The 19069-nt window shown below is 37.1% G+C and overlaps 1 protein-coding gene across 1 annotated transcript in view; it reads left to right on the top strand.

The window, feature by feature from the left end:
* The window catches only part of SEPSECS (Sep (O-phosphoserine) tRNA:Sec (selenocysteine) tRNA synthase), a 36776-nt gene that overhangs the window by 12766 nt on the left and 4941 nt on the right, over positions 1 to 19069 (top strand). Inside the window, exons 7-10 of the mRNA XM_055326628.1 lie at positions 4676 to 4805; positions 4936 to 5027; positions 16153 to 16246; positions 18067 to 18157. Coding sequence (XP_055182603.1) covers positions 4676 to 4805; positions 4936 to 5027; positions 16153 to 16246; positions 18067 to 18157 — 407 coding nt within the window. The remainder of the gene's footprint in view (positions 1 to 4675; positions 4806 to 4935; positions 5028 to 16152; positions 16247 to 18066; positions 18158 to 19069) is intronic.

Genomic DNA, 19069 nt, shown 5'->3' with positions numbered 1-19069 from the left:
TGGCAATGATTGTGTGCACTAAATGTTACCTTTTTTAAACTTAGGGCAAAAAATATATTTAATTTTTGCAGGTTATATTTTGATATTCTCCACATCCCTATAAAATCTTCATATCGATCATTTCAATGGCTCCAAAACATTTACTCAAATATTATATATTTAACCTAGAAGTCCTTAGTGTTGTGGTGCTCACAGTATAATTTTGAATACCAGAAAATTTGGCAGCAAAGCTGGAGAGCTTAAGACAGAGACAGTGAGCTCCAGGATATGATGTAAAAGGTGCTGTTGGAGTTGTACATCACAAATGCCCTACTTTGTCAACACCTCTCTTCATTTGTGAGGTGATTTTGCTAAAATTGGGTGTTATTGAGTGCTAGTTGCTATTCATGACATTTAAAAAATTATAGTTAGCTTTAATTCATCGCAATAATTCTTAGTAATATATGCCATTTACTGAGTACCCACCATGTGTCAGGCATCCTGCTAGACTTTTAAAGTTTATTAACTTAATCCTAACGGTTTAAGGTGTACTTATTATTTCCTTTTTACAAATGAAGAAACAGACTCAGAAGGATTAAGTGACTAGCCCAAGGTTCCATAGCTACAAAATGGCCCATTTAGTTCAGTGTGACTTCAGAGCCTCCTATTTTCTTCTAAAAAACAAAGTGCTAAAATTGCAAATACTTCCTTGAGAAGATAGTGTTGCACTAATCAATCAAAGGGCTATAACTAAAATGTTTCAGTTCTGTTTTAATTTTTTTTTATTTTAGAGATGATGCCCCAGAATGATTTATGAAGAGCATATGAAACATTCTGGCACACGCATGTCATCCCCAGGAAGGTGGCTTTGAGGAACCTATACTTCTGTTTATATACTACACTGACTAATTTAGGAGACTGATGGAATGTGGATGGGAGGACAGATTAATGGAGAGCAATGTTATAGAGTCACAGAAATACATAGGATAAATGATTTTAGAGTCAGCATGGATTATAAAATGCCCAGAGTGTGAGAAGCAGCAGCTTCGCTTATTAAGAATTTGGGAAAAGTAGGTGTCCTACTGCTTATTCACAGACCTAGTCGTCCATTCATTCAACAAATATTTACAGGTGCCGGGCATCAGGTTAGGCCGTGGGGATACAGTAGTGAATACAACAAAATCCTTATCTTCATGAAGCAGAAGCAGACAGTAAACAATAAGTATGACAGGTCTTGATAAATGCTCTGGATTGGGGAGGGGGTGTCAGATTAGATGGAGTGATCCAGGAGGTCCTCTCCAAGAAGTAACATTTGAGCAGAGCCCTTAGTGATAGGAAGGCATGAGCCCTGCCGCGCTCTAGAGTCCAGACAGAAGGTAACTAGCAAGTGCCAACACTCTGAGGCAGGAGTGTGCTTGGAGTATGTGATGTGAGGAGCAGCAAGGATGCCAGGGTGGCTGGATCTGGACAAATGAGGACAACGACAGTAGTAAAGAGATTGAGGTGTGCTAAGGACTTGGGATTTTATCCTTGATATGGTTGTCAACCATGGGAAGGTTTTGAGCAGAAGAGTGACATGTAATTTACATTTTTCAGCCTCATTCTGGCTACTGTGGGGTTAATAGACGATAGGGAGGCAAGAATGGAAGGCTGTTGTGGAGCCCACATGAAATATATGTTGGTGGCTCGGGCCAAGCAGGTAGCCGTTAAGGTGTTAAGATGTGGTTGGATTCAGATGTATTTTGAGAGTGGATCTTACAGGGTGTGCTGATGAATCACATGTGAGGTATGAGGAAATGAGAATTCAGCGACTCCAGGGCTTTGGCTTGGGTAGCTGGAAGAATGGAAATGCCATGGGAATAATATTTTATTTCATAAACATGGGCTCTTCCTCCAGATTACCTGGCTAGGGTTTAGTCCCTGCTGTGTCTTTGATTACCTGGGTGACTCTCAGTAAGGTGCTTTAACTGCCTGGATTTGAATCCCAGCTGTGCTATTAAGTACATTTCTGACCTTGGGCAGGCCGCTTTAATTCTATCGTGCCTTAATTTTCTCATCTGTGAAATAGCTATTATAGTCGCGTCTACCTCATATGGTTATTATGAGGGTCGAATGTAAAGTGCTTAGAATAGTGCCTGATGCATAGTAAGTTCGCAGTGAATTCCAGCAGAAATTTTTATGTGAACAATTATCTTTTATTTATTACCATTGTCCCTAGAACCTTGAGCAGTGTTTGGCAGCTGATAGGTGCCCAGATATTCTTTTGTGAATAAACAAGGAAACAAACGAACTGATACATGGCAGCCCTTTCCTTCATAGCAGATGCTCGTGTGTTCCCTATTATGTTTAAGCCCTTTCAGCCTTATTCTGGTGGGTTTTTTTCCTTCTCATTGATATCCTCTGACTTCATTGAGAGTGGGTCCAGCTTGCTGTTTTTGTTTTTTTTGTTTTTTGTTTTTTGTTTTTTTTTTTTTGCTAAGCGGGTAATTTATTAAGCCATACGTGATAGATATTAGCTAAACTTCCTATGGTAATCATTTCATAATATATGCATATGTCAAATCATCATGTCATACACCTCAAACTTATACATACTATGTCAATTATATCTCCATAAAACTGACAAAAAAGTATTTTTTCATTAAAAGAAAAAAACCCCATACTTTCACATTTATTTGCAAAGCTTCAATTATCTTTTAAAAAATATTTAGATCTAAAAAAAAAAATATTTAGATCTACATTGGGGCTCATTCATTCTCTTTCTTTGATAAAACCGTTTGTTTTCGGGATCCCTGGGTGGCACAGCGGTTTGGTGCCTGCCTTTGGCCCAGGGCACGATCCTGGAGACCCAAGATCGAATCCCACATCGGGCTCCCGGTGCATGGAGCCTGCTTCTCCCTCTGCCTGTGTCTCTGCCTCTCTCTCTCTCTCTCTCTCTCTCTCTCTCTCTCTGTGTGACTATCATAAATTAAAAAAAAAAAACCGTTTGTTTTTTGTGAGGCTGTTTGCTTTCTTGCCGTAGTGTACTGCTCTTTATGCTTTCTGTATTTTATTGTTTTATTTTTTTATTTTTTAAAGATTTTATTTATTTGAGAGAGAGAGAGCACGAGAGAGAACATAAGCAGGGGGTGGGGAGAGGGAGAACCAGACCTCGCTGAGCAGGGAGCCCAACATGGGGCTCAGTCCCAGGACCCCAGGATCATGACCTGAGCCGAAGGCAGATGCTTAATTGAGTGAGCCACCCAGGCACCCCACTTTCTGTGTGTTAGTGATGAAGGGGCTCTAGCAAAGTCTGGCAGTGATTGTTCTCTTAATACTCCTGCTCCTGATTTAGGCTCACATTTCTCTTAGGAAGCTCTGGACAGTACTTAGATGTTAATAAAAGACAACTCTGAGTATTCTTTATTTTTATGTTCTACTACTTTGTGTGCTGTTCAGTTATTTATTCTATTAGTCTTATATGGTTCTCTTAGTCTCTATATGCTTCTTTCTGTTTTCCTGTGATATGGTGAGATTTTCTTTTATCATAGTTTATGAGGAAATTAGAAGAGTAACAGGGAAAGGTTAAGATTTAAACAATCATGCAGTAGCTTCCAAAGTAGTCTGCTTCCCTTTCCTGCTTTTGTGTTTCTACCTATTGCCTGGATCTGGTCTCTTAGATTAGGCTGGCTATCTGCTCCTTCTATTCTCCCTGAGATATGGATGTGGAGGGACAGTGTGAAGATGAAGGTCATATGTGGTTATAATATTAATAGGAATGTAGATTGTGAATACAGATTGAAAAATCTGTCGCTACAGATAAAGAAAAAAACTATCTTAGTTGAAATTTAGATAGTATCTCTATTTTTAAGAGGAGAAAATTGAAGCACATTAGATAGAAGGTCACAGACTACATTGGATGGGGACTAGAACTTAGTTTTTACGTTTCTAGGAAGTAAGTATTCAATTTTTCACCAGAATATTAGATTTTCACTTGAAGTTCATTTGCAGTGGAATGAGATCATCTAAGATTATAACATTAGGAAACATGAGTTATGTAGAAACATTGCCAAGAGTATACAAAAAAAAAATTCCATTAGTTGCTGTTAAAAATGAATTTTTTTCTCTTTTGTTATCTGAGTGGTGGTAGGAGCAGAGCTGTTGCTTAAAGTAGTCATGCAAGTAGTAGATTAAGCATCAAAGAGAAGTACTTAAATGTGTTAACTCATTGGCAACATGGGTAAACTACATTAGATTATGGTGGCCACTCTTGAGCTCAGAGTGTGTTTAAAATTACTTAATAGTTGCAGGACCCACTGTTGGCCTTTGTTGTAAATAGAAGATCACAGATGAGACAGGATGAGAGGTATGGGAGGATTCTACTCTTAGCCAACTTTAAGATGAAAAGCTGAGTTCCCACGTGGAATAATACTGAAACTCTGCCTTCCTCCCAAGGTGGTTGTGAGGATGTAATGATTTTTCTTTTTGTATGAAAGCAGGTTGTAGACTATAAAGTGCTCTTTCACCTAAAAGGAGCAACATTAAAAACTCATTTTCATGCTTAAAAATCCTTTGTTGGCACTGTTACAAAGAAAATAAGAATAGTTGCTCTATTTTTGACTTTTCATGCATTGTCTAATGGTATTTATTTCTTAATAGCAGTTGTCGTTTCTTTTCCTACAAGCCAATATGTAATACTCTGTGTATTTCATTCCAGGGGGCTCGGGTTGGCCGAATAGATGCTTTCGTTCAGAGCTTGGACAAAAATTTTATGGTTCCAGTAGGTGGTGCTATAATTGCTGGCTTTAATGATTCCTTCATTCAGGAAATCAGCAAGATGTATCCAGGTAAATAAATCAGTTGCTCTTCAGAAAAAGTAACAACAAAAATCCATTTGTACCCAGGCTACTATAATAAATCTTAATTTCTTAAAGGGTTTTCCCCCTTCCTGAATGTAACTTGTTTATCTTATTTCAGGAAGAGCTTCAGCTTCACCTTCTTTAGATGTCCTTATTACTTTATTATCACTTGGATCAAATGGCTATAAGAAGCTATTGAAAGAAAGAAAGGTAAGCTTTCCTTTTAGGTGTTAAATGATACCCTTGACTAAATTTATTCCAAATTATTGGTGTTTTTGCTTTTTGGCTTGTCACTTTGATAATATAGCTAGCTAGTGTGGTCCTATGGGATCTACTTTGAATGGAATCCTGTGCCAGGTGGTTTTCAGGTGATCGTTGTTTCATGTGCGTTCAGATGTTGTGAGGGATCTTGGACAGGTGAGTTTGCTTTTGTTTTTTATTGCAAAATTTCTACATCAGAGATTCCTATTCGTTTACTAAAATTCAGTTTATCACGTCAAGATATTCAAGATAGAGGGTTTTGAAAGACAAATGAACAAGTTTTTTCTTTTTAGTTCTCGGATGTCTGAAGACTTGTATAGGTGTGAGATGTCAGTCAGAGGAGAAGAACCAGGTCAGAATCTGGCCAGCTTCTCATTCTAAGATAATTCATCCCTTGCCATTACTGGAATGCTGAATGCATTGGTTATGTTGGCTGTGAAAGAAAAGTGACATTTTTGCTTGAAAACTGGACTTCATCTGCAGCACTGAAAGTGGCTTAATTAATTCGGGACAACTCCAAAACTGTAGACAGAGACAGTGTTGGCAGGGTGGGTCTGGGTCAAACTAAAATGTTTTATTCATCTCCCATCTGGGAGAGCCAGAGGCTGCTGTTACAGTTTTTGCATCTATGTAGGTTTCTAACATTCAGTAGCAAATGAATAGTCCTTTAGATTTATAATAGTACTTTCCGTATTTTAAGATATGTTATATGTATTATCTGATAGAGCCTCTCAATAGCCTTATGCATATGCAATAGAAGTTGAAAAATTTTGTTCCCTATTTTCCTCTAGCCACCTCTCTCCCCTCACCAGTTTAGTCCATAGGAAGATAATTGTTTACTTAGTATTATGGGGACATCTCTTAAGATTTACATGATGCAGGAAAAGAGACCCAACATCAGTCTTTAGGAAATGCATGTGAAAACCAGCGAGATACCACTTCACGCCTAGTAGAAGGGCAAATATAAAGAAAACTGATCAGACTAAATGCTGGCAAAGATCTCAAGCAAGTAGAGAACTCTCAGACATGACTGGCAAGAACACAAATGGTACAGTAACTTTGGAAAAACACTTTTGCAGTTTTTTAGAAAGTTAAGCATATGCTCACCGTATAAACTAGCCATCCTGCTCCTAGCTATTTACTCAAGGGAAATGAAAATTTATGTCCCTCAAAAACCTATACATGAATGTTTATAGAGATTTTATTCATAATTGCCAAACCCTGGAAACAACTCAAATGTCCATCATCTGGTGTATAAACAAACTGTGGTACATACATACTCAGCAATAAAAAGGAACAAATGACTGATATAAGCAACAAAATAATGGCTCTCAAATGCATTATACTAAATGAAATAAGCCAGACTCTAAGGGCTACATATTATATGGTTTCATATATATGCTATTCTGGAAAAGGCAAAGCATAAGACAGAGAGAAGTTGTCAGAGTTATGAGTTGAGGGAGGGGGCTCATGGGATAGGAAATGGTTTGTATCCTGATAGTGGGGGTGGTTTTGTAGCTGTGTATGTTTGTCCAAACCCATAGAAGTGGACCCCTAAAAACTAGGCCTCTGAAATTATACCTCAATAAACCTAACAAAGATTTTCAAATGACTAGAATAAAACGCCAGTTTCATAAACTCCCAGAAGTAATCATCATGGTCATAGATTGTTTTAGCTAAGAGAAGGCCTCAATAAATCTTCCAAGTAACCCTTTCCATATGACAGAGGAAGCCTGTTTGTAGATGAGCAAAACTCTTATGTTTATATTGTTTATATGAGAGTTTAGTTATGTTAGATGTCCGTGGGCCTTAACTCTCCTGTAACTGGTTGTTTCACTATGGAAAAGATGTTTGAACTCACAGATTTTTTTGTGAGGTGTTCCCATTATCCTCATTTTTACAGGAAATGGAAGGACAGAAAAGTAACACGTGTGAGGTAAATTGTGGGACATGGGTTTAAAGCTAGGCAATTGGGCCTTTGATCCTCTATCTTAACCTTAAACTCTACTGCTCTTTTCTTACATGGATAAATAGTCTAGCCTGGTAGCTATGTAGTTGTCTTATATAGCCATCAATATGAAGACTTAGGTCTACTAATGTCCAGAGGAGGCAGAAACAATGAGTGAATTTGGTGATTCTGACCAAAACTCAGTTATATCTTAGAAAGGATATAAGGTGTTTACTTGTGTGGAATCTGTTGGTTGAGAACTGCCCCTTCCTGACACCAGGCAATCCTACTGAGACTGTCAATCACAGCGTCCCTTCTTACTGTCTTTTCAGAGTGGTGGGCATATGATCTGGCTTATGTGGTTCACAGGTGGGCATGTGACAGTAGATTCCTTCCAGCAGGTGTGATAGATCCTTTAGAGAGAGAGAGAGAGGGTTTGCTGTTTTGCAGATAGTAAACTGTAAGGAGATAATTTTAATACTCAGCTACCATGTTTCTAGCCATGCCTAGAGTCTTCTTGGGAATTGACAATATGAGAGGGAAAATGAAACTAAGAGTCATTTGTGTCTCTGGATCCAGCCGTGCCTGCTTGTAGACTTGGCTGTGAGATGAACCAACAAATTCCCTTTTCTGTTTTATTTATTTATTTTTTTAAAGATTTTATTTATTTATTCATGAGAGACAGAGAGAGAGAGAGAGGCAGAGACACAGGCAGAGGGAGAAGCAGGCTCCGTGCAGGGAGCCCAACGTGGGACTCCATCTCGGGTTCCCAGGATCAGGCCCTGGGCTGAAGGCGGCGCTAAACCACTGAGCCACCCGTACTGCCCCCTTTTCTGTTTTAAATTAGATTTCTAACACTGATGCTTTTTGATTCCTCTTATACCTTTGAGTCCTTCATAATGTTTACCAGCATTCAATTCCTCCTTTCCACTTCCACTGCCACAACCCCTTAGCTCAAGCTCTTACCACATCACACCTGGATCGTTACGGTCATTTACCAGGTCTTCTCCTGATCCTCAATTTTACTCTTCTCTAATTTGCCATGTTCATTCCTAGTACCAGACTAATATTTTAAAGTTCTTCAGGTTATTCTGCTTTGGGTTCTGGTTCTGGTTGCCTGCAAGACAAAGTCCATATTCCTTAGCCTGTCATCACGATTCTTTATAGTCTGTATTGGACCCTGCTCATTCATTTATTCGGGCAAAGAGATATTTATGCATAGGCCCTCATTCACAAATGAGACTTACATAGTCTTTACCATCATGGAAATTATAGTCGGGGGAAATCTAGATATTAAATACACTATTATAAATCTGTCTGGCATTATGAAAGGACAAGCAGAAGGTATGAGAGCATGTGTCACCTAAACCAGCTGGGGCACCTAACCCAGTTCTGGCAGGGTTGGGGAAGGCCTCCCTGAGGAAGAGACATCTGTTCTACAAAAGTACAACTCGTACATTTATTAGACATCTATGGTGTCATCATAAACTAGAGTGGATAACTAAAATAACTGTAAAAACTCTTAAAGGGTACTTTAGACTGAGCCTGGAAAGCAAAGTATTGTGCCAGTTATTGGAGAGTTTGTTCTGGATCACTTCATAAAATTGGCTTTCCTTTAGGATAAATTCAGATTCAGTAAGTCTGGAATGGGGCTCAAACAACTGCATTTTTAACAAACTTCCCTGATGAATCTGATGCACATCCTAGTTTGAAACCCATTGTTCGGGGGGCACACAGGTCACTTGTATCTATAATAGAAATTTGGAGAAGAAACACAACAATGTCCTAGCATTTTAATTCATAGGTAGATAAAATGGAGTTTGGGATGGACTGTATGAGCATCCCAAATATCAAAACTTAATGATATAACTTGTTAGTTATCTCTTTATTTCTGATCTTTTCAGTTATCCTAGTTGTAGTCTTTTCTTATATTGTTGCTCTTTACCTTATAATGATTCCTCTGCAGATTTGGCTAAAAATTCATTTTTGGAATTTATAATAGCTCTGATAAAATTATTACATAAAGTTTTAAGTTAGACATTTAAAGATTACTCTTTATAATGTAGATAGAAACTTTAAAACTTTTTTATGCTGTTGTTGTATCAAGTAAATGTACTATTTCATATTTCCTGTTTCTGTTCTTGAATTGAAACTGTATATGATAACTAATAATTAAACTGATCTGAGTGCATTCCCCCCCGCCCCTGCCCCAAATCCCCATCAAGTGTCTAAATTGAAACTTGGTCTTTGATTATAGGTAGTTTGGGAGACTCATGTCTCCCTCGGAGTTTACATTCATCCCTCTCTGTTCTTTGTATCCTTTGCTTGATATATTAGGTGCTCATCAGATGTTTGTTGAATGAATCAATGGAAGGGATTTGGGAACACCTAGGTTTAGTTTTGTTTAATCATCTCATGTTTTACACAGAATAAGTATCTTTCTGGAAAATTAGAAAGTAAATTAATTTTTTAAAAGATTTTATTTATTTATTCGTGAGAGACACAGAGAGGCATAGGCAGAAGGAGAAGCAGGCTCGCTGTGTGGAGCCTGATGAGGGACTTGATCCCAGGACCCCAGGGTCACCACCTGAGCCGAAATCAGACGCTCAACCACAGAGCCACGCAGGTGTCCTGCAAATTAACTTTTTGACATTATAATTAGGTGTTCTCATGGAAGTATTTCTCTATATGGATATAGTTGCAAATTTGTGAAAAGGAGTGAGTTAAAATGGTGATGACCTGTTATGTGTAACAGGTCCTGTATTTCTGGGAATAGGTCTTCCTCTTTAGCAGGTACTCCACTTTCAAATTAATTTCTTAATCTTAGGATTTTGGAATTGTTGATTGTAGGGGTACTCTGTCATCTTTTTGGAATTTAAGAATTTCTGCGATGCCATGGTTCTTCTGACTTTTGACATTTATGGTTTGACTTTAAAATTTTCAGCTACTTCAAGATAATTCCAAACACTCATACATGTGTACATTTTGCATGAAAAAGAAAATCTACCAGCTTTGAGAATGACCTATAGGAATATGTAGCTTAACTGGTAAATAGATCCAGCAGGTAGCCCAGCTCTACTTCTCATTGGGACTTTGTTCTTTGTTAGTCATTATATAAATATCTTATAGGGCATTTTAAGTTCTAGTGATATCTGTGAATTGAATGACTCTATCTCAGATGTCAGGAGGTTACTTCTCTTTGTAACATTCAGAACTTTGTTCATTTCCTTTGATCTAGATGGAGTAGAGTGGAATACACAGGGACAGGACAAGAATGGGATATAGCTACAGGGTATTAGCATGTGTCTGTAAAGAGTCCTGTCAGCTAATGTTACTTATATTATTATTTTTTAGTTATTTTTTTTTTTTGGTAAATATTTATTTAAGAGAGAGAAAACACGAATGTGGGGTGGAAGAGCAGAGGAAGTAGGAGGGAGAATCTTGACAGACTTCAACACTGAGTGCAGAGCCCTACATAGAGCTTGCTCTCATGACCCCAAGATCATGACCTGAGCCAAAACCAAGAGTTGGATGCTCAACTGAACGTGCCACACAGGTGTCCCACTAATGTTAGCTATTTTAACCTGAAAATTATTTTAGGAGGGAAAAGTAGATGGGTGGAAAGTTTTAGCATTTTTATGAATGTTTACTGTGTGCCAAGAACTCTGTTAGGTTTACTTATTCATTATTTCATGTACTACTTAAAGCAAGTTTGTGAGGAAGATATTATCCCCATTTTATAGATGAAATTGAGGCTCAGAGAGAAGTTAAGTACTTATTCAAAGAGCACAAAAAAGTGCCAGAACTGCTACTGAAACCCAGATCTGTGTGATTCTAAAGCCTCTGTGCTTTATGTCTTAACCACTCTCTTACTGCTTCCAATCACTCATCCAGCATTGACGGAGTGGTTTCCCGCTCTGTACCAGGCATTGGACCCATAAAAATGATGATCTTGTGACCCTTTATTCTTAGCTACTGGAGGTATGTAAAACCCCAAAGGCTCTAATATATTAATAGGTTTTATTTAAAATTCTTTGTATAGAATGTACTTAGAACAGAGACTACCTGAAGTAGTAATCTTCAAAGTATTAAAATGCTCCTTTGAGAACTCTGTCATTTTAAGTGAATAAAAGTTTGCTCTTTAACAACTTCATTCAACAGGCAAATCTTTTCATTGAAAAATGTGGATGTCTGCCATAAGCCATAATTGCATATATGTAGCATAAATATTGTTTTTTTATTGGATTTGTTGCAGAAGTAAGGGCCTCTTTTGTTTAAATGGACTTGCTTTTGAACTGTGAAAATTTAATCGTGATAGTTTATCAGTTCAGTTCTCGAGAAGCTGAGGTAAAGCTATTTTGCTTCAGCCAGAGCTATTTATATACCATCACTGAGGGCTCCTTTTTATGTTATCGGTGTTATTGCGTACTAAAAAAGGAGTGTTAAAAGAAAACTTAGGATTTTTTTTTTTATTCCGTGCCCTTATTCACCACAATGATATTTTTAGAGGTTATTTCATCTAGTATATCTCTTCAGAAAGGGCTTTATCTTTTCACAGTAGAGGCAGACAAGAACTCAGCTTGAAGCCATTACTTCTCAAGCCTTCTTTTTTGAAGGGTGAAAGGATCAGAGAGAGTGGGACTGTGTGTGTGCATTGAACCCCTGCCCTCAGCCCCTTCCCGATCCACGCATGTGCTTCACTGAGGGGACAGATGACCAGGAATTTAACTGAAGAGGCCTTTAAGAAAAGGGGTTAACATTTAAGACATTATTTCTGTGAGTTTCTCTCTGCAAAAAAGAAAGATCAGTCTTAGAAGTTTCTCCCCACTTCTTTTTGCTTCCAGAGAAGGCCATCATTCTGCTTAGCTTTCCTTTTAGAAGAGTGCTTTGCTGAACCGAGCAAGCAGATAATCACTCACTGTTGCAGGTATCTCCTGAATTGGACAAGTGCGGAAGAGCAAGGGCAGTGGGTGGTTGCTTCAATGGCTAGCGTTTGTTAGCTGAGGCTTCGGAAGATCAGCTAAGTTCTAGAAGAACATCAGACATACGACTTCAAACACTGTCCTATAACAAAGCTAGGTTTGGAAACATGAGTAGATTTGCAGCCCTAAAAGAGGAGTTGTTGAATCTCAAAAGTGTTGCATTTCAGACCTGGCAATGGCCTCGACAGAAGAGTTGTTGAAAGCAGTGCTTTAGCCTGAGATGCATGGCCTGCTGAGTATGCCCGGGTCCTTTCAGCTGGCCACAGTCAGAGCAGCATATTGCAGTTAGTACTGGTATCTGCACATATGGACCTCTGTGCATGGATCTGTACCTACAGTCTGTTGTCCATCTGCCCTTTCATGGTATTATGGAGGCGTTAGAGCACTTGTTATATTTCCCTTTTGATTTATTACCAGCTCTGTAAGACATAATAATTTGTGAAGTTCTATTTTCATCTTCTCTTGTAACGTGAAACAGTATGTTTCAAAAAGCATGATTACAGAAGACATTGTCCCTTAAAATGTAGTGAATTATGCACATTTGGGGGTTATGGGGAGGGATAGGCTAAATGTTGGGCTCTACGACTGCAAATCAATTTGTGAAAGGCCATGTGAAAGATAATGCTTAATATAATTTAACTTCCCTTCCATTAACATCTTGAACTATGGTGTAAAGTTTTGTATTTTTATTCTAGAAATATAGCTGACATTAGCATTCAGGTATGCAGTTCAGTTTATCTCTAGTGAAGAGTCTTTTAAAATTAAGTTAAATATAGCACAAAAGACATGAAAAATCAATAATATTTCATTTCTTTTAAGTAAGATCTTTCTATATACATTTGCTTTGGGTGCTTATAAATTTCTCCCTTTACAGAAGTATTTTATAATAAATGTCAGTTATAGATTTAACTGTGGCAAAAAAATAGTGCAGGTTTTGTAGTACCTTTAATATATCAGGAAAAAAACTGCTTAGCTAAGTAGTATGTGGGAAATAGTGGTTCAGTCTCCTAAACGATATATTTTAAATGTAGTGATATTAACGGGAGAGCATTTAGGACCTTATGCTGTCAGATATTGTAGGATTCATATATTGTGCATTAAGACATTTCAGCTTCTTTGCTGATTGGATTACGTATCATAGCCCTTTACACTGAGTATTTGCGGATGGCTGTGAACTTGACTCACAAATGTTTTCTTTTTTGTCTTACTACTCCCATGCTAGTGATCTGTAAGATTCAGTTACCTTAGTATAATGTTTGTAGTCTAAAGATTTTGACTGCAGTTAAAGCTGAATTCTAGTGGCATTAAGAAGTGATTGGTAGAACCAGTTAAAACTGATTCGTTAAAGTATTAGAAATGGAGTATTAGGAAAATCTGAGTTTTTTAATAGCCATGTGTGCATCAATAAGTTTAAAAGCACCCTCTAGGGGTGTTACTAAGGAAATATTTCCTCTTTTTTTGGGAAATAGCTAACTACAAATTAAGTACATATTAATTACTCATCAGGCTTCTCTTAGTTTCCAGGTGTGACCACATCAGTGATGACCGTGGCAGCCGCACTCAATAGAATAACATTTTAAATTTGTCCTTGCTGCTTAAAGAAGTATTTTGCTATAACCGTTACGGTGGAAAACGGATGAATCCATATAAGGCATTTTCTGTCTATCAGATTTGTTTCTGCTTATGAAAAGTTGAATTTGAGACTAAGAGAACTAGACAGACGCAGATTAAGACTTTGGTGTGTAACAGATGATGAAAAATCGGCAGTTAATCTCTAAGTTAAAACATGCTACTGCCTTTTTCTTTTTTTTAATCAATACAGAGCATTTAAATTAGTGATCTAGTTACTTTATAGTAGTTGAAAATATATAAATGAAACCCAGAAATTTTACTGTTCATTAACACTGGTATATAGTACTAAAAGATAACAGATTGTTCTAGTTGCCAGAAAAAAACTCTTCATTTCTACATTCCACTTGATTATCTTACTGTTTCTGATATACTGTGAATATCAGAATATTAGTTGAAGAGAGGGGGGCCAAGAAATCTACTTGTCTAAGAACAGATGCCTACATAGCTTTTTTATTTTTTATTTTTTTTGCCTACATAGCTTTTTACAATTTGCAAATGGTAACATTTGCCTCCTTAAATATTTCTATTTTTTTTTTTTAATGAAAGAGAAAGGCTAATTACGTCTAATAGTAACATTTCCTTGTGGCTTCATTAGATGTGGCAAATGTGGATGTTAACTTTTCTAATATAAAAAAAAAAATTGGGATCCCTGGGTGGCGCAGCAGTTTAGCGCCTGCCTTTGGCCCAGGGCGCGATCCTGGAGACCCGGGATCGAATCCCACGTCGGGCTCCCGGTGCATGGAGCCTGCTTCTCCCTCTGCCTGTGTCTCTGCCTCTCTCTCTCTCTCTGTGTGTGTGACTATCATAAATAAATAAATAAATTAAAAAAAAAATAAAAAAAATTGGTTTATTTTAGTGATCTAAGATTTCATGATTCTGACTTCCTGAGAGAATTGATCTTATAAAATAGCCTAAAAATTTAAGAATGACTATTAGTTTAAAATTTTTTAGAGCAGAGTATAAAATATACCATATTGACAAGGGCAAAAATACTTGGGATCTTAAGAGTAGACTCATTAATAATGAACAAACTTGGTAGGACTTTCCTCTTCTTAATCTTTATTTAATAAAAGACAGATTTAGTGGGATCAGACTATCCAGCCTTTACCTTAGAGAAACTGAAGCAGTTCTTGGGGCCTTTGAAGTAGAAGTATTGTTTCCTGCTGTCTCTACTTGGGTACTCTGTTGGCCCTTGGCTCTATGGTGTATCCTTAGAGTTTGTGTGTTTTGACTATGACTGGAGGATGTCAGTACAGATGCACTTCTTCAGAAAGACTTATTTGGGCAGATTTTTATTTTAACACTTTATAAAGGGCTTACTAGAAGAAAGTATAACTTTATCAAACGGTTTCCAATTTAATATTTATTTACAGTATTCTGTTAAAACTTTGTTAAACTACTTACATGTACATGTGAAATTTTGTACTTCTAAAATATTTTTTATTTTCTATTATTAGATTTATATTATTTTCCAGAGTAAGACCAAGAATACAGTTTTTCATTTTTAGTTGCTTATATTCTTTTGAGTTGGAATTGTTAATTTTGAATTTGTGCAATTTAAAGGAAATGCATTTTAAACTACTTTTCCTAAGTCATTTACATGCTAAAAGTCTGGCATATTTTTCTTGGTGTTTGGAAAACAGTAATGAAGAACACAAAGTCCGTGCTTTCAGGTTTTCCCATTTGAGTAGATGGTTATAGGGAGTATTCATTTAAGCAAGTAAATGAGATAATTTCAGATTCTGATACATATCATATAGTGAAGAAACCAAAATTAGGGAGTGGTTGTTGGAGGGAGATTAGGAGTTCATTAATAGGGAAGTCATAACGGTAGGTCCCATGGAATATTCTGGGAGAACTGAGTTTGGGGAAGCAGGCATGAAGGTTCTGACACTGGAAGGAGCTTGACATGTTCAGTGGTTGGAAAGGAGGCTGATGTGGCTGGCACTATACTAAGTGGGGGGAATGACTGTTGCGCAGTTGGCTTTGGCTGGGCTAGTTCATTTGGGCCTTATAGGTAAGAGTTTGGTTTTGTAATACTTACAGAAGAGAGTCCGTCGTTGGGAGGGACATGATCTGATTTATGCTTTTCAAAGACTACTCATGGCCTCTGCATGTAGAACAGACTATAGAGGGGCAAGGAAAGTTGACAGAGAAGTCATTTAGATTCTATTGCTGTGGTCCAGGGAACAGATTGATGGCCACTTGGATTAGAGTGGAGGCCCTGGAGGTTCTAAAAAGAGGATAGATTTGTGATAGATACATAATAGTCCCAAAGAAGGAAATATGCTGGTCCTTTGCCTTCTTTACCTAAAGCCTGTGGTTTCTAATAATTGTGGTGGCTTTGAATCCCACTATATTGTGTCAAAGGAAAGAATTGCTCCTAGGGCACATAGATGAGTTAATTTATAGCATAGACATTGCACTAAACAGATTTTTGTCTCATTTAATCTGGTAAGTTGCAATAAGCATTTATTTGATTTTCTTTAAATGTAACATTTTGTTGTTGCAGGAAATGTTTTCATATTTGTCCAGCCAACTGAAGAAGCTGTCAGAAAGCTACAATGAAAGACTGTTGCATACACCTCACAATCCCATATCTTTAGGTAATATAGTTTTCTTAAGAAAAATAAAAATCAGTGCTGCTTAACCTTTCCTAGCAGGGACTTGGTTATTTCTAGAAAGAGTATGAATTCTTTCTGGTTAAAATGATATTTCTAAGTTGAATACAGTATTAATTTGAAAATCGAAAAAGCCTAGTATTTCTGAGATAAAAAGTATACACTGAAAAGAATCTAAATCACTCTTAAGTTTTTATAATGCATATACAGAAAATGATACTTTAATTCTTTCTAACCAAAATCATTTAGTCACAAGAAGAACTCTATAAAAATTTTTTAAAATTTCTACCAGTTAACACAACATCATAAGGTTAGAAATTAAATCTGTATTATTTTTAATGCTATGATTGTTTTCCTGAGCATCTTTATAATAGAGAAATCTGTATTTATGATAATTTCCTTTGTACAAGGACTATATATTTTTGTCATGTAGTATAAGGACTACTAAACAAGATAATATGAATGTTGACTTTTATACATTTAACTTTTAGGTTTCATAATTATCCCTTTTGTGACTAGTCATAGAATAACATGTTTCATTTGTTATGTATATCTGAGGAAACTAAAGAATCAATCATTTGTAACTGAAGCCTGCTTCCATGGAAAACCATTTGCCACCGATGTATAATAAAACCCATCCCACTTAGTACTTTGCTGGTATATAAACTATGTAGATGTTGTAGAAAATGATATGGTATGATTTAAATCCCAATTCTGCAATGTACTAACCTCTGACCCCCATTCCCCTATCTATAAAATAGAGAGAATGATTCCTCATACACAATTGTTAAAGAATGGTTGAGGGGCACCTGAGTGGCTCAGTCGGTTAAGCATTTGACTCTTGATTTTGGCTGAGGTCGTGATCTCAGGGTCATGGGTTCAAGCCCCACATTGGACTCTGAGCTCCTCTCCGCACAGAGAGTCTGCTTGTCCCTCTCTCCCTCTGTTCCTGCTCCCCTCTCAATAAATAAAATCTTAAAAAAAAAAAAGAATGGTTGAGATTATAAAGTACTTAGTATGGTAAATCAGTCCTCAGGAAATGGTAGCTAATATTGGTGGTGAGAACATGGCTTACCCACATAACCTCAGTAAGATTTTTGTTTGCATATGCAGAAGGTGATCTTACTTAGTCTTAGGTATATACTGAAAATATTCCTGAATATTTGAAATATTGAATATTTGCAATATTCAAATATTGAATTTGAATAAACTACCGTATTGATTGTGTCATTGTTCTATTTAATTGGAAAGTTCACTCTCCATAAGGGTGAAATGGAAAGTCTGTTCTGACTCTTAGTATGTTTGTTTGTATTAACATATTTTTGTCTGATATGCAAACAGATGCTTACTATAATTTATTAAGTGCATTAAAATGAAATCATGCCATTTGACAGTGAATAAAAAGTAACTTCCCCAGCCAGTTACAAAAAATATATGATTCCTTTTGTGTGGGGTACTTAGTGTAGTGAGAACCACAGAGACAGAGAATGGTGACTGTGGGGAGCCCGGGCATGGGGGCAAGAATGGAGAGGTATTGTTGAATAGGTACAGTCTTTTTATCTTGTGAGATGGAAAGAGTTATGGGGATGGACAGTGGCGATGGTTGCACAACAGTGTGAATGTGTTTAATCATGGACTGTACACCTAAAAGTGGTTAAGATGGTAAAATTTTATGTTATGTGTATTTTAACACACACAAAAGTAGAGTCTCCATCAGTAAGTGTTTGGTGGGTTTTTTTTTTTTTTTTTGAGTGATTTTGTGTTGGTGAACCAAGGTACATTGGGATCCTTTTTTTCTTTTTCAGCTATGACACTTAAGACACGAGGTGAACACCAGGACAAAGCTATCACTCAGCTCGGCTCGATGCTTTTTACCAGACAGGTTTCTGGAGCCAGGTAAGTCTGTCTAAAATAGGTTGGATTTACGGGGCTTTTCCAAGGTAACTGTAATAAAGTACTTTTCCCAAACAGTTGTCCCCCAAATATCTGCTGAGCTCCATGTGAGAATCGGTCACGGGTGAAGAAGGGGTGAGGTGGAGAGTTTGTGAGGCCGTGCTGGCCCACCTGTGCAAGGCCTGCACTGGAAACCATCTCAGGAGGGTGGGACTCCTGTCTGTTGTTAGAGGACCTGCAGACAGAATTTCAGCACCTCTCCATATGCATTCTTATCCTTATTTTCCTTTGTTAGATAATCTTTAGTGGTGTCACATTGTGGGGTTGGAAATAAGTCATCTTCATTACTAAATTTGGATGAAAACATTTCTAAGGAAAAGCCCATTTCCTGAACCAAAAAGGTTATGCAATTATTGTCTAAGTACTGCCTTTGAAAAATGTACTCTTTGCTCCTATATGTACATGGCTTAAAAATGAATTTCATTTTTCATTTTATATTTGATGAGGTCAGAGAAAAATGACTTGAAAAGAAATATCCTGCTCTAAGTACTCTTCTTTACATGCCTTTATTAAAGACTTTCTCTCTGACTACCAGAGATTAGAGATTTTACATCAAAGGACAACTTTTTAAAAGAAAAAAGCTTAGATTAGTTCAGCTTTTACCTTGATGAACTGTATCCATATACAGCATAGTTTTGATGCTCCAAAAATGGTTTTCTTGGCCTTGCTTGTAGCGTTGCCACTATTTGTCTTTTTGTTAAGGTTGATCTTAATTGACTTTTTTTTTTAAAGTACTGTTAGAAATCTGCTTATGATCAAGTATACCAATGAAATCAAACTTAAAAAATGCATGTACCACTACCACTGCCGAATATCACTGATTGCTAACCACCACCCTGCTGTAAGCAGTTACGG

This window comes from Nyctereutes procyonoides, unplaced genomic scaffold (assembly GCF_905146905.1).
Source record: "Nyctereutes procyonoides isolate TBG_1078 unplaced genomic scaffold, NYPRO_anot_genome, whole genome shotgun sequence".
Taxonomy (NCBI): domain Eukaryota; kingdom Metazoa; phylum Chordata; class Mammalia; order Carnivora; family Canidae; genus Nyctereutes; species Nyctereutes procyonoides.
The sequence above is the reverse complement of the archived record's forward strand: the minus strand, read 5'-3'. Positions and strand labels throughout refer to the sequence as shown.